The sequence below is a fragment of the Lepisma saccharinum genome, chromosome 11, assembly GCF_977018435.1.
Source record: "Lepisma saccharinum chromosome 11, izLepSacc3.1, whole genome shotgun sequence".
In the NCBI taxonomy this organism is placed as follows: domain Eukaryota; kingdom Metazoa; phylum Arthropoda; class Insecta; order Zygentoma; family Lepismatidae; genus Lepisma; species Lepisma saccharinum.
In genome coordinates, this window is record NC_139239.1 from 65,030,451 (window position 1) to 65,054,477 (window position 24,027).

At 36.6% G+C, this 24,027-nt stretch overlaps 1 protein-coding gene across 1 annotated transcript in view; it reads right to left on the reverse strand.

The window, feature by feature from the left end:
* Nucleotides 1-348: 348 nt before the first annotated feature.
* The window catches only part of SPARC (secreted protein, acidic, cysteine-rich), a 50,259-nt gene continuing 26,580 nt past the window's right edge, over nt 349-24,027 (reverse strand). Inside the window, exons 2-8 of the mRNA XM_083131886.1 lie at nt 20,005-20,086; nt 16,157-16,331; nt 14,253-14,368; nt 10,441-10,587; nt 6,528-6,730; nt 4,595-4,742; nt 349-934 (exon numbers count right to left, since the gene is read on the reverse strand). Of these exons, the coding sequence (XP_082988012.1) occupies nt 893-934; nt 4,595-4,742; nt 6,528-6,730; nt 10,441-10,587; nt 14,253-14,368; nt 16,157-16,331; nt 20,005-20,076 (903 nt within the window). The 5' untranslated portion in view covers nt 20,077-20,086 and the 3' untranslated portion in view covers nt 349-892. The remainder of the gene's footprint in view (nt 935-4,594; nt 4,743-6,527; nt 6,731-10,440; nt 10,588-14,252; nt 14,369-16,156; nt 16,332-20,004; nt 20,087-24,027) is intronic.

Consider the following 24,027-nt stretch of genomic DNA (forward strand, 5'->3'; position numbering starts at 1 on the left):
CAAACTGCAAGCAAAATTTATTGAAGAATTATTTTACAATATTTGTCTTCAAAGTAAAATTTCCAGCAAGTACAGAACAGTTTCCTGGGACCATGTGGACGTTTGCCGGGGCCAGTGCCCCCAATTGGCTCTAACGGGAGAGCTGTCTTGCCATGGCTCTACCCTCAGAAGTAGAACATGCTTCGCCAAAACATAGTTAAATTAATACATTTACAGGCAAGGAGATTCGACTCTTGCAATCGTTCAAGCCTAATGCTGCCTCAATCAGGACAGTCATTGTTCTAAGATTCTCTGAAAGTGCTTCAAAATATTTATGTTTCAGTTAATTTTAGGTGAAAGAATAAGCCATTTTGGATTAATAAGAAAATGTAATTTATTATTATTATAAATGTACAAATGGCATACTGGCAGTGTTTAAGAGTTGTGATACAGTAACATGTATAGAAAATATATAAAAGACTGCAGCCATAATATTTATATAAAACATAAACCTTATTTTAAAAAAAAGTTACCAACATTTTTCTATGATGCATTTATGCAAAAAATTTGAACATTAGGCTACAATAGCTCATGAATATTAGACAATATTTAGCTATTTCCCCAAATAGGGATGGCACAATATTTGTTTCCAGTACATTCTTACATCCTTCTTTATTGGTATAATCAGTTACACACAAAGCCTTTTCTCAAATACAGAATCTTAACTGTTATGTACATCACTAAATCACCACGCTAGCACAAATAAACCACATTTAAAAAATAACATTACTTCCTTTTTTGACATAAAAAATTATCCTTATGAAACAAAGGAAAGTTATTACAGTTAGCACCACTGTGTTTATTAAGCAACACTTATGACTGGTAGAAATAATTCCACTGGTCTATGCAGAAATTAGTCTCCTCTCACCTCATCACACTTCTCATCCAAGTCATCCTACAAGATAAAAACATATAATAAATTATCTGTGTGTGTAATTGAACATTTGTAAAAATCGAAAAAGAGTCCACCGAAGGAATGTTCTTCGATGTGCAAAACCATGTTTTGCATACTGATCAGAAGTAAAATCTCTTCGACTTTGTTCAACAATTTAGATATTACAAAAAAATCTCTATTCTGCCAACTTCTTACATCAGAATTCCCAATCTTACAGTCGAATTAAATTTCCCAACTGACAACTTTTTTTCATGCATTTTGAAATGCATTTCCAGACCACTCTGTAATGGTTGACAAACTACAGAATGAGTTGGTACAGGGAAATAAAGTAAATAGCACAAGATTGCACATCAAAATTCCAATGTTTTGTGAGTTTCTCACTTGCAATGTCATGGAAGAAATGAAGGAAGATTAAAATCCAGGTCAAAGGGTTAAAAAGAGATTGATGCAATGAAGGTAAGAATGTCAGCTTCTATGGAAGTCATAATGGATGCAACCACAGCAATTGGTGGAATTATAAGGTGTTATTTTCTTCCTGTGTATCAACAGCAGTGGTGACATTTTTACGTAGTCATCGCAAGATTTGCCAAACGTCAAGGTTGATCTTTCAAAGGAGGGGGCACAATATTTCTCTGTGATGAATGCCAAGGTCATTGCCAATTCAATGTAAAAGCTCATACCACAAACCTTACGACTACAAAAGACATATAATTCTATCCCATACGACGAGAATTATTAAATATGAGGAAACTGAAATGCAAACACCTCAATTGTCGCATTTAAAGGTATGAAGAATCAGCTTTTTAGACCATTTTTTCATTTTCTTTCATAACAGAGCCCGACGATGCTTACTTAACGTTGAAGCTATGGTCCACGTGAATCGCGGGGACCTTAGCTTCAAGGTGAGGTAAGCGTCACCGAGCTCTGTTTCATTTACTGTCAATATGCCATGCATCTGGGACTTGTTTATGCTCCCCGGCAGGTGAAGGGAAGCATAGTGGTGAGTGTCCCATTTTTTCACACCGGATGTGACTGGAGCACAGTGACGCTTACCTCACCTCGAAGCTGAGGTCCACGCAAACCATGGTTCTCCCCCAATTGTTGTTTTGATAATGAAAAGGAATTTCATATTGTTCAATGTGTGCTTCTCCTCTTAACAATTAGTAGTCATTCCTGAATTTCTCATTTTGCCATCTTTTCCTGTCTTTTCTTTTCACCTTTCTTTTAAAAAAATAATATTGAGCCTAAGCAGGGATTATGACCCTCACCAAAACCTCCTTGGGCACGCCACTGGACACTCGGAAGAATCTTAATGACTCCAGAGAAACCCTGCCGTGGCTGTAAACATGGGTATGGGTGCTGAAAAGAAGGGTCTGTTATGTTATGACCCAGACCTTCAAGAGTGGGGGAAAGTACAGGTCATTGGACCTTGTAGGGTGTCTGCCTGTTGGGTAGCGTTCAGCTGTTCTCGGCACCAGCAGACACCAGAGGGATTCGCACCATTCTGCGATGAGCTGAGCCATCGAACATCATTTCCTTCAATAGGAAACTTGGCGGAAGAGTTCGGCACTAGGGGTAGTACTGGGGCCTCATTTCGATGTGCAAAAATTAGTGAATCTCTTGCGCATTTCGAGCTGTTTCATGCTGTCCCTTGGCTTATTTCACATAAATATGCGAGTATTGTGACTTATTTCTTTACTTCTTCTCTAAAATATATCAAATGCAATATTTTTTTTTTTATTTTGCTTGGTCATTGCCACATCTCCCGATGACCGGACACCTCGCCTCTTATAACAGCTGAAGAGCATGCTACTAAAATAAGCGTTAAGTCATTACTATTACATCACATTCAAATGAATCAAGTTTCTTAAACACTGATGAAAAATAAGGAAACAAATATAAAAAGAAAATTATATGAAAGATCACTAGCACAGAAACTGGTTAAATAAGAGAAGAAAAAGCAAAATGTGTTACAAAAGTGTTTGGTATGTTTCTGAAAAGTTATGAAAAATTATCACGGTCAAAGAGAAAGAAATTAATCTGATAAGATTATCCAGGGTTATTTAGTTGACCTTCATCCCAGATGATCATAGCAATATGATTGTTTTCAATGTGTGAGTTTATGCAAAACCAACAGTGAAATATTGTTGTGTGGTTTGGACACACCCAGCTGTGAAATGGAAAAATCTCATATGTGTGTGTAAATGTTCTTTCCAAAGTTGCTTTTTGTTCTGTAGCCAGAAATTCAAATGTTAGTTCCCCCCTCCCCCAAATGGCTTTCTTAAGGAAAGGGCCTTCGCCCCAGTGGGTGGGGTGGGCCAGTTTTCATGGAGGTATAAATATTCAGTTCTGACTAGAACTGGAGACAAGAGGGTTTTTTGAGGTTGAGATGAATTGCAACATACAGTTGGAGAGCGGTGTGTGTAGGAACTCCGGTGTGATAAACTGTGGGGGCAGATTAGGGCTATGATAAACAGTGCACTCATAGCAGACTTAAACGTACAGCATTTAATAAAACACATGACTGCGTAGGGACTCCTGCATGATAAACTGCATGAACAGGTTACTGATATGATAAATACTGTGCTCATAGAACAAGTCTTTAAAAGTGCATGTCTTGGAATAAAGCCAAAGGGAACCTAGAATGTTGTTCTGAATCTGTACTGAAGCCCTGTATATATGAAGAATACATAAATTATCTCGTGAGGCACTATTGAGCAAGTCCTAGGATTTGTATGTGCATGCTAGGCAGTAGGAGTGTAAAGGGTGTTGGTGGTTTGTGAATTGGTTGGCCATTGGAAACCCCTAGATGACGAGAAGACAGCCGATCCGGGTTATGTAATGTACATATACATAAAACCCACTAAACATTGTACAACTTAAATATGGAAAAAAAAAAGGTAGGGGTTTCCATGATTTTCTCTGACAATGGCAACCCAGTACTTTCAATTCAAAACATCACTACATGATAAGCGATTGGGTTCCAAAAAAAAAAGGGGGGGGCAAGGTACCAAAATGGGGAAGGGGGCAAAGACAGTATATTTCCCTTTGTAGATAAGATTTAGCATTGTGCAGGGGAAAAAGTGGTGAAAAGTGGGGGGGAGGGGCAACTGCCTCCCCTAATTGCCGCCACTGATGATGAGATATGATTAGCACATCATATAGTGTAACAATGAAACTGAAATAGATTAAAGATATTCTATTATTACAGTGGTACCTAAAGTGTGTGCTGCGGTGCCCTGGGGTGCCATGGCTGGCTTACAGGGGCACTGTGAAATGTTCCAATATTTTCACTGAAATGACACTTATGTTAGTCTACACGTGGCTTTAGTAATTTTTACATGTGAAATGTTTCTGAATTTGAAATATGTGGTAATTTTTTTAAACTTAAGGCAAGCTAACACTAACTAGGCTTTGGAAGTGTTAGATAGGCCTACATTCTGACTTGGATGCCGTGGAAAAACCTTGAAACACTAAGAGTGCCTTGAAACGGAAAAGTTTGGGAACCACTGTTCTATTATGATTGGTCTAAGTTTGGGGGAGGGAATAACTTTTCTTTTGATACACTACACTTGCTACCTCTTGCTCAGCATGTCTACTATACTCTTCATGTTCTAATTTGAACAGTTTCAAGTAATCTGTAAGAATAAACATGCATACCTCTCCAAGTTCAAGGCATTTTCCCCATTCCTTTAGAGTGATGCGATGATTATCATCCTCATCACAACCATCCAGGAAAGGAGCGATGCAGTGCTCCAGAGCCATCAGAGGGGCACGGATTGGAAACAGTTCGTGTCTGGAAATAGAGCTGGGAAAAAAAGATGGATGAATAGATGATTTTAAAGTTTATTTTTAATTATTTCAACATTCTTTCTGCATTGTGTAGGTAAATTCCATATTTCCACATTGCAGTTTTTATTGGTGTTCTGATTCATTTCGAAAGATAACTTCCTTCATTAGTAAAGGTTACAGCATCTAGAACTTCTGTCCACCGTAGCATCTAGATGTAGTAAACTTTGTTAATATAGGCTCGAAATTAATTGAAAAACCAGGAAATGCAATGTGGAAATACAGAACTTTGTCTTTGCAATACTTAAGCTTCATTTGCCATACCAACCATGAATTCTTTCAGGAGTTACATTAGTTTTATGTAGCTTTCACATTTGTAAAATAATCCCACGCAATATTATGCAAGTACTCTAGGAACTTGTTAGTTAATAATGTAATTGTCAAAAACAATGAATAGAAAACAAAACTAAGTTGAAGTGTGGTAAAACATGGGAGTTAATAAGCCTTATCTAGCTTAATAATTGGCTTAACACTAGAATTAAGGAAGCTGTTAGTCTGGTCATTTTGATACACTTTTCATTATTATTTCATCAAATAATTTAACCAGGTACAGCCGGCAGCCGCGAGAAGATCGCTGAATGAAGGGTGACGGGGCACAGAGGGAAAGGGAGGGTCAGGTTCATTTGCAGAATTTAGGGGTGGTTAGGGGTAGTCAGGGAGAAGGAAGTCTTGTTTTCTTCTTGGCGGGTCATTGCCAAGCTGACGAGAAGAGTTCTGGCAGAAGAGCACCTCCCCCACGCGAAAGAGTGGAGTCGCCTGGCAGTACGTCACACCTCTTCTGCCAGCGCTCTTCTCGTCGGCTGCCAGCTGTACTTCATATGAAATGTAGTTTAGATGTAGATATTAAACTTACAAGATTATTTCAAGCAATTGGGGGATTTTCCCTTCCACCAAGAATTGCTGCATCCAGTCAATTTGGTCACTGATTATTTATTAAAATTTTGAGTGACATTTTTATAAATTTTGAATCAGGTACCCAGATATGGAACTGAGAATGTTGTACCTGCATCTAAAACTGAATCAATTACCCATCTCCAGAATGAAGAATCAATTAACCATGTCCGGAATTGAGAATCAACTACCCAGATCCAGAACTGATAATCGGTACCCACATCCAGGACCCATTGCTTTTGCATTCAAGGAGCTCCCCAATCGTGCTGGGTCAACACCAACATTTTGAAGGACCTGCGTGGGATTGAACTGAAGAATGCTTGCAGCAAATGCAAGAGTACCATCCATTTGGCTATGGATGAGCTCTACTCATGTAAATAGGTAAATTGGTTATCTAAAGTTTTTTGTAATTATCTATGTTACCACTTCCTTCATAAGAATATAAAATACTTGCAGTGGTTTAAAAAAATGTAAAAAACTATTGACAATTTCATTCAAAGCATTAAGAATCTTCTTCAGTATTGGAATATTAAAACATGAAATAAAAAAAATACCTGTGCTTCACAATGATGATGGCAATATTTTTTTAAAGTTTTATAAACCACTATAGGGTTGTGATTTTTTTTATTATTTTTTTCTCTAGGGTAATTTTTGGTTAGATATCACTACTTCAGTTCCTATTAATTTATATATTTGAAAATTTGAAAGACAAGTAGCATGGGTGGGTAATTAAGGTTGGTGCATGTATTGTTTACGCATTCTAGGGATGCAAGTGTGACATCGCTCTGTATTCATTCCAATTCACTGTATGAGTGCATGGGAGGAATTTGAAATAATGCTTCTATCAATATACCTGTCATGTGGATGTCCATCCAGTTCACACCATTTCCAGATGGCAGCATTTGCCCATCGTCTGGTCAGGTCAATCTCTGCTTCACGTTCCATCTTCAGGTAATGTGGAGTAAGCTCTCTTCGGTCGGCCAGGTCACGCATAATGTTGAAAAGCCAGTCTCGCATTCTGCGAGGGAAATCTGCCATCTCGTCAGCTGTGCATTCCTATAAATGATGACCATAATCAATTTCGGAAAATTAAGTACATGGACACTAAGATTAACTTTCATCCAATGTGTATGGCTCAATTTATAAATAATAACCCATAGCCTGTGACTGGTAAGGGGGGGGAGAAAATATTGTAAGGGGGCAGTCGCATAAAAATGCCCAAAAACCCTACTTATAATATATATATATAAATATATAATAATAATAAGTATTATTATTATTATTATTATATTCATGTATAGAGTTTTGTGTTTGTCCTTTATTCAGAGTGGACGTTTACTGCCTAGTTTAGATCCATATGCTTCATTTTAATAAAGGTAATAATTATTTTTTTTATTCGTAAGTTGTGTTGTCTCTAGTGTCCTATTTCAGTGTTGGAAGACAGGTAGAAAGTGGTTTGAAATAGTTTCCCCTTTTATAATATAATTCATCGTCCTTCTTGAGATGAAACTACTGATATAAATATTAAAGTTATAAGATAATAATATAAATGATGAAAGAAAATATTTCGAAGAGATTAATTTTCTTGCAAAATAAACATGACATTGGAAGAAATTAATTTTAAGAATTCTAAACAACGAAAGTCACTTAGTGAAGTGCAATTCTCCTGTAGGAGAATTCTGCTACATGTGCTTTGGAGAACACATCATTGCCCACCTTTGGTACATCCAAGACTTGATATCTTCTCAATAGCAAGGACAGCCAAATGAGGCAGCTGGCATCCAGCATCCTGTTTCGAGAAAGGCTTTTCAAATGTTTCAAACAAGAAGGTTCTTTCACATGCAGCATTGGAAACTAGGATTGTTACAGAGAATACAACTAGAGTGTGAACCTTGTGAAATGCAAATTTATATTTTCCTATATCAAAGAAATCCATTAGGACTACTTTCATTCTATCTTCTTAACACTAAAAAGTTTTGGGCAAAATCTGCATTTCACCTTTCAGGGAAATCATAGCATAGGAATAAAAATTTGAAAAAGTTACAGGTACCTCATAATTCAAGAAATATTCTGACCCTGGTGCACCTCTCTCTCTCTCAGCATCCACTAAGAGCAGGAGGAGAGGTATCTGAGGATGACCATGCCCACCTAAAAGTGGGTGCGAGGTAAAAATTGCACTTTTTAAAATATATTTTGTTTCGCTTTGGAAAAACCAAACAAGAAATGACTATGGCATTAACTGATAATTTTCTGATGTTCAGTATTGGCCGATAATGATATAGTAAAAAAAATAACTATTTGATATTATTATAAATACAGCCCATGAATTAATTACTTCCACAAGTCTGCCATATTGCTATAAATAAAATCAATATTATCAACTGTATCTAAACATCATCTCCAAATATGAAGGTTCTCAGAAGTATGTGGTTACAATTATTTCTTACAAATGAATACATGGTCATCTGGAAAGAGGTCAGGGAAGGGATATGGTCCCCCGCCCATGGAAATTCAACTTTATGTAAAAACTAAATATTTTATACTTTCATTTCACTCCAATTACACACACAATTTGGGCCACAATTTTACAATTCCTTATCAAAATGGTGTGGACAGGCTATTATCTGTGGTACAAAAATATAAATTTAAAGTGTACTTCTGCATTGCATGCAACTAATAAATTACAATATTCAAGATGTTACATGGCTGTCTAATAATATTTACAACTGCTGACATCTGTGGTGCAATGGTTTGTAGAGCCCGAGGCAGATATCTTTGCTGTTGCGCAGATACCAATTTTTGTTTCGTCTCCCTCTGTGTTAGCATCACGTGTCCTACCCTGCTCGCCAACCTTCGCCATTGTTGCCATATTGTCATTCCATTCCTGGACACACTCGCGCAAACATCATTGAAAACAATTGAATAGCTCTCCAGCTTGCGGTTCACACCGTTCGGCAGGGACGATAATGTGGCAATATAGCATGGCGTAGTGGTTGCTTCTTTTATGCAGTGCATGTTCATTGGCTAGCTGGTGACTAGTGTTGCCAAATGTAAATATGAAGCACTATTTCTGTTACGGAAGGAGAAAGGCAAAATGACTGAGATTTGTTGGATTGTAAACACCATATTTTTATTTTAAGTATTTGACTGGTTTGAAATTGTGTGCGTGGATTGCGTGTGTGTGTAAGTGAAAGTGCATGTGTTTGGTTAGTGAACGTTAAATTTCATAATGCCTCCAGTACTATTGTTCATATTTCATCACTTTAGAATTGCTCAAAAGTAATAAATTATGTGGATGCATAAGCATTTCAACCCTCGGCTCCGGCACCAGCACTTGTTCTTGTAGGAATTGTATTATGGACGTTGTTATTTTTGCTGCTTAATGAGATGCATTTTTGTGTGTGTGTGTGTGTGTGTGTGTGTCTGTGTGTGTGTGTGTTAAAATTGGCATGTTTTGATGGGTGACAAGTTCATAACGCTGTGAGGCTTATCGTCTGGTGGCAATATATGTACTTCTTATTCTTGTTGCGGAAGCCGGCATCATTTGTAAATGTACAACAAAGGCAACCAACTGTCTGCCATCGCAGAGAGGCAATAATACTGCTTAAGGAGGAGTGTTTGTGGTCCAATTGTCGTTGTTTAACACGTTCGCAAGTTACACTGTTCTACAAATTTTCACTTTTTTTCTGTTACAGAAAGGAAAGTAGCTCTTTCTTACTGAAATTGACCTCCTGAACACGAATACGAATTTCATTTTCTAAGATTGGCTCTTAATTTGAGTTACGGCATAATTCATGTTACCCATAAGCAATGTGTTGGCTCTTATTTTCAAGATAGCATAATTCATGTTACATAACAATTAATCATAATCAATGTGAGCATAACTTAATAAATATATTAACAGCGCCCGCAAAAGGAGGCCAGGGGGGCACTTGGGAAGAATTAATACAATTCAAATTTTGAAATTAAAGCGTGAAAACATAGATGAGAGATGCCGTGAAAGACAGATGCAAATTAACTTAATGCTGGTGATGCTTTATGATAATTATCTTAACTGGGGAAAAGCATAACTCTGTTTAATCCACTTGAACACTTCCATATTCAGCACCCTCATATTAGTAAAGATTGGGTACTCTCATTTCTGTAACAAAACGTGTGTAGAACAGTGTCATTAGTTCTCAAACCAGTGGTAGTGTCAGTCGTGCATCACATGTCGTTGCAGTTCCAGTACCAGTGTGGATGGGCTTATTGGAAGTGAACAGTTAAAATGCCACCAGGTTCATTAATTCAATGGAAAAATAATAAATTGTTTACTTATATTTGAAATCACTATGAAGAAGTCTCTTTTACATCATTTTGGGTAATTTTACGCAAGGATTAGTCCACATTTAGCGGTTTTAGTCCATATGTATGTACATATAAAGCCACTTGTTAGCATATCCCAGCCCTGGTTATAATGCATGGCGTTTAAAACTCAACGTTAGATAGAGCTGAGTTCTCTAATTTCCTTGTTCTACGAACAGCTGTGCCTCGGCGCACTGTAGCGATTTTTCTATCGAGCAGATTAGCAACACTGGTCTGGGTTTGACTATACAGTGTTAACACCAGAGTTCTTTCACCAGTTCTTCATTCCAGCTTATCCCCATGGTCGAAAAGCAATGTAAAATAAAAACATTAAAAAAAAATGTGTGGGTGAGTGAAAAATCAGAAGTGACATGATTCTACCATAAACTTATATGAATTAAAATTGTGGAATATCTACTCACTGGCAAGTCTCTGCATTCTCCATAGTACTCAATGTGGACATGTTTGAATTCTTCACCACGGCACAGCTCATTACCCTTGTCACACCAGCAGCGCATCTGATATACTTCACAGTCTGATCCCCAGGTTTCATTGTGATTTGAGCACACCTTCAAAAAAAAACATTTCAGAAATAATAATTAAATAAATGTTTAAAACACTAAGATGAGTAATTTCGTAACATCAAAATCAACAACAACTACAAGGAAACAGAAATGAATTTTTCTCTTTATCATGCATACAGCAAGAAAATTCTTATGGTGAATATAACTAAAGTTACAATGGGTTGTGAATATTTCAAGGATATCTCATCCACATGAAAATAAACAAGGGGAGAAAAGTTAATGAAGCTGCTCATTCCCTTTGCCTTCCCTTTGTTTCTTCTGATGCTCGAATGAGATATCTTCAAAAGATCAACATCCTTTCTGGCTCTTTAGTGGAATTAGCAAATCATATTCCCTTTCAAGAAGTATTGTTCAAACAGGCATGAGACAACAGATGTGTACTATTCAACATTGTGTTGTACATGGAAAAAATATTAGCTCTGAAATCATGAATGAAATGCCATATTAGCAAGTTGTACACCATTTGTTGAGAATGATATTGGTGAATAACTGGAGATTTGCTTTGGAGAAGCAACAACAAGAATGCCAGATTTGAATTGTGCCATTGTCTTGTTGTTTGAGGATGGAAATGCCATGACTGTGAATGTAGAACATTACCGCACTATGGTAATGAAATGGTTGTGGTCTTATTAGAATGGTGTGGATATTGAACACTTGTGGTTCCAGCAGGATGGCACTACCTGCCACACCTGCCATGTAACGAGTGCCTTGCCGCATGACAAATTTCCTGGCAGAGTACTTTTGCACAATGGCGACCAGAACTGGCCAGCAAGGTCATGTGACCTTCTTTCTTTATGTGAAACCGCAGGTTTATGAAAACAATTTATGAACCCTACCAGAACTCAAGGAGAAAATTAGACGTGTCATCGGCCAAATCAAGAAGCAAGTGTTTTCATATTTAACTAGCAACATGTACATTTTGTAATGATGTACAAATATATACAATTTCATGAAAATAAAATATTTTTTTCACGTTATTAAATCTAACTTTCTTGTTGGGACATCCTGTATAAGAGAGTGAAGGGGTGAAAAGTGAATAGACGATTACCAACAATCTTTTGTGGAGGGTGGCTGACTTTAAATGAGTGTCACGGACAACCACTAAATGAGTGTTCTAGACAAGTGCTAAAAATATTATTGTTAGTTTTAGATGTCATTTCTGGATTGAATTTTTAAAAAATTCTTAGCCATTCTCCTATACATGTTTACCTTCCTGACTTATTCTGAGAAAGGGTTGAAAGCTTGAAACAGAGTTTCAAATTTGTTTTCTGTTGTAGCTATCTTTTATTCTGGCTACAAGATAATTCAGAGTTTACAATCATTTCTGGAGTGATTGCTTAATATGAGGTGGCAAAAAGAAGTGGGAAATTGCAATTTATTCTTAAAATAATGGACAATTTACAATGATCTTTGTTATCAAATCTTAACCTGAGTTTGAGGGTCTTATTGTTTAAATCCACTTTATACTCAGATATACTAATTGAGACTGTATTCCAGTTTAAAGTGGGATCCTAGCCACTAAGTGCCTTTGCAGGGCATTGAACCTAGGACCCCTTGATTACAAGGCAATGACATTACCACTATGCCATCAGAAACGCTTGTCCTCTTAATCTGCCCTTAGTTTTGAAAGCTGACTCGTTCAACACTAGGCATAGTTATCCTCCCACATTCACAATCATGTGGTTTTTACCTTCACATTTAATTCATTGTACCCTTGATGAGCAGAATTATCCAAAGAAAACTAGATGTCAAGCTTGGCCAACCTAAGGTTTACAATAACTTGTGGTGCACAATACAAAGAAAAGAGAGGGTGACTGTTACAGTATACAACACAGATTATTGTATTCTTTGCAAATGGAAGTATGAAAGCTGATGAAATTTTCAAGATACACAGGATTAATCAACCTCTTCGGTTAGTCTCGACAAATATTTTGTGGCCAACTGAGCTGACAATCCATTGTGGTACAGTAGCCCCTAAATTCTTTGAACTGATTGTATTCTATTTAGTCCCCTCAAATAATTTGAGATGCAAGTTGCTGCCAACTTGTGCTTTAGTATCTAAATAAAAAAAAGTTCATTTTGTCGACATTATCCCCTTATCCAAAAGGATCAAAAGCATTTAAACCTATTGTACTGTATTGTGGTACTACTTACTGTGCTCTTGGAAATTTTGCAAGGAAGTAAGGACTATTTGAAATTAATGTAAAACTATGGCAAGAAGCGATATGATTATTTTGTGATAATTTTTGTGAAGCTCTTTCCTTTAATTGTAAGTACAAGGTTATGCGAAATTTATTTTAAAAGTTGAGAACTATGTGGTCTGTTTCAACATGAAATGACCCACATTTCTATATATATGTATCAATGTTTTTGTGGAGGAGGGGGGGGGGAGAATTGAACTTTGTGCACCTTTCCTCCTATCAAAAGCATTTCTGCATCACTGCATGTATAATATGCTCCTGGTTTTGATAAGGAAAATTGGCAAACAAATTTTATCTCTATTGTAACGAGTAACACAATTTACGCTGAAGAAATTATTTTATTTGCTGTTGGTTGTAAAGCTATGTTGACCAACACAGAATATTGTTGTGTGTACACAATGAGTCACACACCCAGCCTACTTTCCTCCTCAATCATGTTTAGAGTCTCTAATTTTTCACTTTTGTAATGACATACTTATTCTGAAGTAGAGAAGGACGAGTTCTATTTCTACTGCTTTCAAGTTGCAAGGTTTGTGATACAGTAAGGGGAAAGAATAAAAAACTCTGAGGCTTGAAATTTTGACATTGGCAAGGCTAGCGTAAGAAGCAAAGAGAGAAAGAAGTGTTGCAAATATCCAGAAGTGGAACAGCATGTATATGCAAACTCAAATGACAAGCTCATGTTCAAAAGTATAAATATAGCTCGAAAAAAAAAAATATAGCTGCAATGGATCATGAACCACGACTAGTTTGTGATAAGGCAGAGAATATAATAGTGTATGTATTAGTGTAATAAAGATGCAGACTGCTAAGGAAACCCAACCGCGTGTGTTGATATCTTCATGTTAGTGATTTAGTGAAAGCAAATGTGGTTTCGTATAACTATCTGAATTATTCCATGTGTAACAATTACCATAGTTTTTCTGGGATAAAATTTTGGAACAAAAGGTGCACATTATACAGACGTAAATTTGGTATGTGGTGTTCCTATGAACTACAACTGATCAAACCAAGACAACTGTTGTCAATAACAGAAAATGCTATACTTTATACATAGGAATTGTAGCTTTCCTGGCTATGTGATTTGAACAAGTGTTCTTGAGTTATCAGCCTGGTTAATTCAATATTAGCACCCAATAATTTGAGTGCATATATTGCTCTCATCATTATGTAATACAAATTTCTTTCATAATTTTGAGTGATTTCCAAGATAATTAGACTGTGAAAATGTTGCGTCGCCTTTTTTAGCAGACCCCGTGAAAGACTAATATGCTGGAAAAATATCTGCTGGTATTGGTAGATGAATTTCAATCGATACTTTCTGCGATACCACTGATACCAGCCGATATTGATACATTGGCATCAGTATCGGCTCAGCCCTAATATTTAATAATATATTAACTTATGTCAAACATATTTTTCAAAAATTAAAAAGAATAAAATATATACCTTTCTCCTAGGATCTGTTTCATCTGGACAATTTGGAATGCACACACATTCTGCTTCACCATCATCATTCACCTCACAAATACGTCCAGCACCACAATGCTTTGTTGCACATGGATCTGAAAATGAAAGTGTGCATACATTTTTCTACGTGAATGTACAAATGTGCATGAAACTATTATGCATAAGAAACACACTTTTCATTTTTCACATAAATAAAAATTACATGTTAGATGGATAGTGCTCATTCAATAGGAAATAGTTCAGGATGGAATTAATTGCAACTATATAGCAATGACTTATTTTATGTTCATAGTTCATATGGGATAATTGGGACAGAATCTACACTTTAAAGTGAGATCTGAATCACTGTGCAATGTGACCCCCATGGGGATCAAACTCTGTGACCTTGATTACAAGGCACCACCACCATTACCACTACAAAATTCTTCAATGGCACACACAATGAAATAAAAGAATAAATGAAAAAATGTGAACCAGTGAACACAAAATGTATGAAAGAGTCAGAATTTCCTGTACAATCATGCCCTATTCATTCTCCTCTATTCCGTATCACTTATGCCTGCGAACTGGCCTTTTCCAAAATGAAGAATGTGGAATCAAAGTTGAAGAATCAACTGACCGACACACATCTTATAAACTTTCTGCAGCTTCATCAAACTGGAGGGTAAATATGCTGGTGAAGAAAAAACAATCACAGTCTTCTCGTTGAAGGAGTAAATGATAGTTCTTGTGTATGAATGGTTAACGTGCTTCTTTCTTAATAAATATCATGCAGCATTGTTTCATTATGCTTATTGGTTGCATTGCAGTGACTAACCTCAATTCAGAACGTGACAGTGTTCCTTGCATTAGTTACTAATGCTTATAAACAAAAAGAAATGAATATTCAGCAACAGAAAGCATACAGTTTGAGGATCATCAGTCCCTTATAGAATGTAAATTTGGCTCATTATAGGAAAAACATTGAAGGCCATTGCACTAAACTATTGGAAAGCCCCTAAATAAATGATGTCATTCGATGGATGCCACCCACCCACCCTAGCTCACTCAGCCCACACATCACCACTCAGGAAACCTCCCTTATCCTTGGCAAAAGTGTCTCATAGCCAGTGTTCAAAATGGGGAGGGTGTTAAAAATTTTTTCATAAACACCCTCCAGGGCCTTCCCGATGGCGCAGTGGTAGTGTTGTCACCTTGCAACCAAGGGGTCCCGGGTTCGATACCCGGTGGAGGCACAAGTGGTTCGGATCCCACTTTAAATTGTAGGTCCAGTCCCGATTAGCCTTACTGTGCATAAAGTGGACTTAAAACACCAAATCAATCAATCAATAAAACACCCTCCCATATAGGATAATGTGAATAAGCATCCCCCTGCACCTATCTCCAGACTTGACCATGCATCCTCCCCCGCTAGGAATTTCCACTTAGAACCAGAGGCGCAACCACAATTTTTTATCTGGGGGGGGAGCAAGTAGCAGGATAAACATGCCAATAATAATAATAATAATAATAATTATTATTATTATTATTATTATTTTAAATAATAATGTTATTATTGATTTGCTTTATTTTACTTCGCTTATTGTGCCACTTTTGGCAAATTTGGGGATGAGTGATTATATGATGAAACATTCTTGCCCAAGCCGGTATTCGAACCCTGGACCAACATTATTATTATTAGTAGTAGTAGTATCGTAGTAGTAGTAGTAGTAGTATCACAGAAGTTATTACCCTCGTAAATTATGCAGAAAGAGGGTAGAAGTTGGTGCTAAAGCATTTGTGTTCGAACAAACGATTTGAATTATATTTTTCAACATGTTCAATTGGAACATTGCTCATAGTATGTAACCAAACTTTAAGAGAACACTCTGATCAATACACACCAACTAGTGGAACATCATTCTCAGCACTGTCCTCTACAGGCTCTTTTTTATCAGTTTCGGAAGCTTCATCATCTTCCAGCATGGAAAACACATCTTGGCCTGCATCAGCTTCTATTTCAGATTCAGTGGTAGTCGTTGATGTTGTCCTATGCCTCCTGTACTTCTTGAATTTTCTCTGAAAATAAAATTGCATTAAACAACACTCATGAATGTGGCAAATAAACTATCAACATTGATTTAACAACATAATTGTTATTAGACAGCACAAGTAATGAGTTTGTTCAAAATGAAATATTATGCTATGAGTTACTGGCATGAAATTTAATTTTACAAAATGGAACTTAAAGTCATTTAAGAAATAAGTGTATGTAGATCTGCAATATTCGAATATTGAAGAGCTATGCAGCTTGCACATGGATGTGAGTGTTTTAAGAACATGTTACTTACCCCTGCGTTAGGCATGCAATTTTCTGTAACATACTCAGGTACATTGGTGACACCACTCTCCCAACACCTTAACTGTCTTTAAAGTATGAAAAACTGTGAATTATACTGTGCATACATGCTGAACATTCTTCCATTGTTCTTGTTCTAAGCTCAACTGTGTTTGCTGCTGCACTTCTAGGCAATGTAATATCAAAGTTAATGTCAGTCATATGATTCGGTGACAGTTGTCTACCAAACACCTAAATACATAACATCCAAAGCAGTGTCATGTTCACTTTCAATCATGTGGTCATTTTCATGTTAACTTTCATCAGTTACACACACATCTGTGTCCTCCTCCTCTTCATTAACCCACCTCTGAATAATATCTGAATCTGTTGTGTGCCTTTCCATACTTTTACATTTAGGCACGTGGTTGACAACTGTCACCCAAATATGCCACTGACTTTAACTTTACAATATTATGAAGTTTTCTCAGCATATCAGCCAGGTGATGAGATGAGAGTGACGTTAGCTCTCGAAAGCTTGGAAGCCTATCTGGAAATCACCTGGCTGATACCCTGAGAAAACTTCATCATTCGCCACCAGGAAAGCTTCAAGAATTGCTTTATAATATTATGTCACTTAGAAGAGCAGCAGAACTATGCAGCTGAGATTAGAATAAAAACAAAGAAAGAACATTCAGCACGTACGCGCAGTGTAATTCACTGTATTGAAATCTCGCAATGATTAACAGAGGGTTATAATAATAATATTAATAATAATAATAATAAATTCTTTATTTCCGTAGACCCATATCCATGGGTGTGGAAAACGTCATACAATACTAAATATTACAAATGGAGTAGGATTACAATGAAAAGAACAAAATGCAAACACAAAAATACAAATAAATCATATGAGTTAAACATAAACAGTTATAAGTGTCACATACTTAACTTGTAAAAGAGAAAATCCAAATATAGGAGACATACAATATCAAAAGAATTTAAATGCTTCAATTTATTAATCCAGTTTAACTTTTGAAATTCATTGAGATTACTGTTTAATTGCTTTCAGTTTCTTGTGAGTTTCTGTAATTTGTTTGATGTGTGTGGGAAGTTTGTTATGGTATTTTATTCTTGCAACATGAGGTGATTTGTCTGAGAGAACAAGTCTGTGTGCTTGCATGTGGAAGATGTGGAAGTTCTCTTTTTGACATGTGTTGTGCTGATGGACAGTCGAATTCTTATATAATTTATGGTGTTTTAGCACATATTCAATTACTTTGTAAATATATAGGGAATATATGGTCATAATTTTATTTTCTCTAAATAATTCTCTACATGAGTTTCTAATTGGCATTTTGAACATATACCATATTGCTCTTTTCTGTAGATTAAGCAATCTTTGAGTGTATTCCTGCGCAGCTCCTCCCCATGCTATTATGCAATATTCTAGGTATGGATATACAAGTCCATAGTATAGATTTGTGTTTATTTCAGAGACATGATATTGTGTTAGGAGTTTCAGGAGATATAAGTTTTTCCCTACTTTTTTGCATACATGGTCAATATGATATGTCCATCTTAATTTGTCACCAATAACTAAAACTAAAAATTTAACTGGATTTTCATAATTGGTTTGATTATCATCTATTTGTAAGTTTATATTATCAAAATTGGATTTATTTCCAGGATTGAAAACCATATACATTGTTTTTTGATAGTTTACATTCAAGTTATATGAAATAAGTGCTGAGTTATTATATTTACTGATATGTAGGTTTGTCTTTTTAATTGTTGTACCTGCCCCAAGCACATAAACAGAAAGATGAAATGTTATAGAAGAGCTAGCTTTTACAAAATATGACATAATATTACACTGATTAGTGAAAACTTTTTAAGTTGAAGAGCAAAAGTTGTGATTCACAGGAAATACATGAGAGTCGAAACACTTTTAATAAGCCATATCTAACTTAATAACTAGGAACATTGAATTTTCGCGATGTGCAAAATAGCAAAATGCAAAAAAAGATGCAATTTTGAACATTTTGCACGTAACTACACCCCCAATGATGAAATATGCATGAGTTTTATTCGCGTAGTAATGCGAAATGTGTGCTTTTCCATGAAATGAACGCTTTTTCGTGAAATAACCGTGAAATATCATCAAATTAAGTAGAAAGCATGCAAAAACCGGCAATCGAGGTTGTGTGCACAAACTGTCGATTTGTAACGAAACGTTTGCCTAAAGTTTCCTACCACTTGCAGCTGAAGAACGTTTTATCTTCGATCAGATCAGGAAGATGCTGCAAATTGGGATTTCCCATGCACATAATCTCAGTTCGAAAACTTCGCTCCCTTTCAAGCTGCATTCCTTTCTTCCCCCGAATATGAAATTTAGAAATGAAGTGATTTTGTGTTGATGTTTTCTTTTTGGTTGGACAGCTAAGTACTTGTGCATGTGTACAGTATATGAAAATGAAGTAGTTTTTCAATTTATAGCTCTTTTGTATGTTGTTTCCTCTCATAATGAAAAAGTGTGTGCCAATTTTTTTTTCCACCGCTGGTATATACCGCTGATGTAACCACTCTCCTCAGTTTTTATTTACCATAAATTTGTGTCCCTATTAATAACAGACTTAAAGATCGTTCTACAACTTCAACATAGGAAGACCTAGAAGTCACTGTCCTCATTTGTTTAATATGACTCAGAAGCCTTTTCATAGCACTAAAATACTTTCTGTCTATAAGAATAGCACAAGTTTCATGGTAGAAGAAATCTGAATATTTCTTTCAAATATCAAAATAAACTTTAAATCATGATCTCCAATGCATCCAATTAGCTATACACTGCCTCTGGTCACATGGAAGGCCCCAAATTCCCATGTTGAGTCAGTATTGTGAGGACAATTGGGAATACTTAAAAAAAAAGGAAGCAGGCACAAGTCTAGAAAGTTAGAATAGAGGTTAAAAACAAACTTTAACAAGCATCTGATATAGTTTTCTAGACTTGTGCCTGCTACTCCTATTAAGGAGTTCCACTTTATGCAAGGACAGACTAATTGGAACTGAACCTACAATTTAAAGTGGAATTCGAGCCACTATGTGCATCCACCAGGTATGAAACTCATGACCTCTAGATTACAATGCAACAGCATTACATAGATGCCATCAGCAAGGCATGAGAACAGATGTGATGGGCCTATATGCCATCAGTCCTTGCTAGTAAAAGGACTGTTGTGCAATGGAATTTATGGCCGAACCATGCCAACTAAATAAAGGAATTATTATTATTTATTTAGAAAAGGATACTACTATCAACCTGTCTATAGCTTTACAGAGGCAAAATACATTTAGAAAACTTCAAAAGCATTACTCTTATGTAGAACAGATTTGTAAATATAAAACCACACTTACTACTTTTTCTCCCAATACATCGGTGACTAGACAGCAAAGAAGTACTGTAAGGAACAACAGCTGCAACTTCATCTTGTCTAATCTGCAAAAAACGAAAAAAAAATCATTGAATACTTTAGTTAATTTTGTAAAATATAGTTCAATTGAAAAATCATGCCTGTATGTATTTGCACATAAATGTTCACACATTTATAATTTAAAATACATTTAAAGTAGACATTTCACAAACAATCCACCTAGTATCCTGTGAGAGTCACCCCCCAAGAGGGAGGGAGGGGGCTCAGACTCTCTTTGGAAGAATGCTTAGGAGTCATTCTGTACATTGTAAACTCTCTGAGGAAACTCCAGTCTTGAAATGTTTTATGGTATACGTTACTAAACAACATTTTGTTATGATAAGTTACTATTGGGGGAGACCAATATGTCAGTGGAAAGAGCAGATAGTGGAGAGTGTTAGGAGGAGAGGACCAGATGGGAACATCGTGGAAAGAGACGAATCGTGGGAGACCAGAAGAAAATGGAGAGGCTTGATTTCTATGCTGACCCAGCCAGAGGCAGGAAACTGAAGGATGATGAAGTTCCTATTGGCTTAAATAATCTGTACTAAAATAATTTTCCAAGAATGGAAGGTACTACCTTGTATTTGTTTTGTTACAAAATTGAAATCTTGTGCTTGGTGTGCCACATTGTCCTAAGACAAACTATTCTCCTGGTTGGTTTGTTTTACTAAGAATTTATGGGGTTAATGGCACATCTTGCTTGCCACTTTCCTAAACCTAACACACATGAAATTGAGCAGGCCCACCAAGCAGAGACAGAAAAAGATCAAGGAAGTAAGTCCTAAATGTGCCATAAAACAACTGTTACCAACTGCATAATATTTATAAAACTTCACATTGTAATTTAAGCTGCAGTCAACCAAGACGATATGCATGTATAAACAATTTCTGAATCACCCCAATGTAATAATTGTTATTGGGCATTGACAATCGAGGTTTACAACAACATGGTTGTAATGGTTATAAAATTATGTTGAAAGTAAGAATGCCAATGCATTTTTCTGCACATTTTAACCAATTCTGATATCACATGACCAACTTTCAAATTTTTTAAAAAAATAAAGTTGACTCCAAAATGGTGAACTTCAAGATGGCCAAACATTGTCTTTCCAGCAGCAAATTGGTTATGATCATGTTGAAATTATGCTTGCCAACATGTTTCTTGTCAAATTTTAGCCCATTTTGATGTGTCACATGCACACCCTTCTATTTAAGAAAATGAAGATGGTTGCCATGGCATTAACATATCCTAACAAGTTTTCTTCCTTTCCTATATCATGGATAGGGATCTTCGATTTGTGATTATTCATTTTAGAGGGGAGTTTCATCACTTATGGATCATCCTATATTTCCTTCCATTAATATTTTCTATAATGCCGGGAATGCGGGGACTGAAAATTATTCCTTTAATGACAAAATGTCAAGGTTTTTGGTTCTTCTTTACACTAAAATGAACGATGTTATTAAACACTGTCGAAACCCCTTTCGCCTGTTTTCTACGAAAGTATTTTCTTTAGATAGGGAGGGGCAGGGGGCTGTCACTGTCCTGCCTTGAATCTAGAGCAGCGTTTGAAATGGAAAATGCTAGCTGGTGGAGGGGGTGTTGGTTGATTAGTTAGGATTAGCTGTGGCATGATCCTATGGTTTAACATGGTATTGGTGACAATGAGATGCTATGAAAGGGGGGGGGGTCTTGTGAAAACTTCACTACCTGGGGTGATACCATACTCCTGCACCCCCTCACTTCGAGCACTAAAGTGTATGTTGGTTCTTAATTTAAGCTTTTCAAAATGCCATCTAGGACTAATGGTGGAGGAATTTTTGTCATTCCCAGAAGACAGTTTATACTCTTTGTCCGAGTCTGAGTTACAGGAGAATATACATGTCTAAGATTCGAAAGAGTTTCTCAAAGCATGACATTCCAAGAACTCATAATTCCATAAATGAAGGGGCCGAAGTAGTAGCTTAAAAAGATTTTTATGAGCTATAACCACAGTTTTAAAACAGCTGCAGATGTGTAAACTAAAATTAGGTGCTTTGAAAAATCAGAGTGGTTACATCTGTCAATAAATGTAAAATACTGTTAACCCCCCCCCTATTCACAACACTTGAAAATACGGCTATACTGAAGCAAAATATCTTTATCTGGCAAGTACACCTCTGTTCAAGAAAAGTGGCACTTTGGATAGAGTCAAAGAGGAGTATACAGGGTGGTCCATGGTTGTCCTAGTGAAAATAATGAAATTTGTTCCTTACTTTCAGAAGGCTGACACAAGTAACTGGTGTAGAATAACAGTAGCGTGTGCATGGACACACAAACGTCCACAAGGCGGTAGAACAATAAAGGAAGAGCAATGTGACCTCACTGCAATATTTAACACAGAACCATCACAAGACATTACTGAGGTGAAACAGAAGCTGTTCACAGCTGATTCAGTACTGGATAAGAAGGAGACTAGAAGACAGACCACAACTGAGGCTGAGAAATGTGCAGCCCTCAAAGAATCTGTGTTGAACAGAGCTGCATAAAGGAATTTTTTGTCTGGGGGGGGCAATCACATGTTATATATACAGGGTGGTATTTGTAGGGGGAATGAGGGGAAATTCCCTTTCTGGATACTTGTGTCCCCCTCTCTGCTTGACAAATTTTATCCCCTGGAAGCTCCATTTGGCGAAGGCAGACGTGGCATCAAGTGCCTCCATATTCCTGAAACTGACAAACAAGTAACCAGGGTTGAAGACCACCTCCCCTCTTCCCTTTCATTTGTACAAGGAATTTGGCAGGAAAATGCCACTCCAAGGAAAGTGAAAGTTACAAATGAGTTGTCATGTGACTCGAACTTGTCTCCACATGATGTCTATATTTATATGTGTGGAACAATAGTACACAAAGATAGCTACATGGAATTTTTGAAATTACATACACAACGATGGGCGTTAGCATGGTCATCACCAGAAAATTTTGCAAGGGGGGGGCAAATGATAATAGTAATTATTATTATTATTGTATGAATTGGGACACTCGATGCACCAAACGAGTGAATACCAGCACCACAATTTTCAATTATTTATTTTGCATTTTATGCAGTTAGTGCCTGAAATGCATTTTGATATTAACTTTTGCAAGTCTCATTCAAGAAAAGGCTTTAAATGTTAGGGGGATTTTTTCCCATAAAGTTTGGTGTGTGATCTCTCACCTACAACTTAAGAGTTTTGAAAATTGTGGAACCATTTGTTCCTTGGATGAAATGGTAGAATATAACCTTGTTCGTGTATTTTTCACTGAATGTTTTCCATCCAATGCATTTTTACATTGATTATTCTCTTCAAATACTAACTAAATGAACTTTATTTCTGTTCTTAACAATAAGAGTAACAAACTTTCGACTTTCTTGTATTCTTAAATTAACAATGTCAATTTCCAAGGGGGGTCCACCGACTTGTCCAACTCCTCCCCTCCCTCCTGACGCCCATGGGCGTTAGATATATAGCAGCGGTAATCGCTATATTTTCTTGTATTGAAGAAGTTCCGGACTAATTAGGCATAACTTGGCGGGGACACTTGCCCACCTAACAAATTTTCAGAATTAACAAGGTAATGGAACTTGTGTTAAGCTCCTGGGACCTGAAAAGTAAGTTTATGAGTAATTTTATGATTTTGCAAATGTAACAGTAATTTAGCAAATTTTTATGAGGTAGAAAACTTTTTCATTCTGCCCACCCCTAAAGTTATGCTCAAGTTTCATTCAGATCCCCAAAAGGTACAGACTACATTTCTGGGGGTGGGTCTCAAAATCTTACTTTAAAAACTGTAGGCCCAGTCAGGGGTGCCCATCCCCCCCAAGGCCAATGGCACAATCCCCCCAAATCTTCTCATGTGTCCCCCCCAAATCATGTCGTGTTCCCACCCTCAAATCACATAATGCCCCGAATCATGTCATTCGTCCCCTCAAACCATGTTATA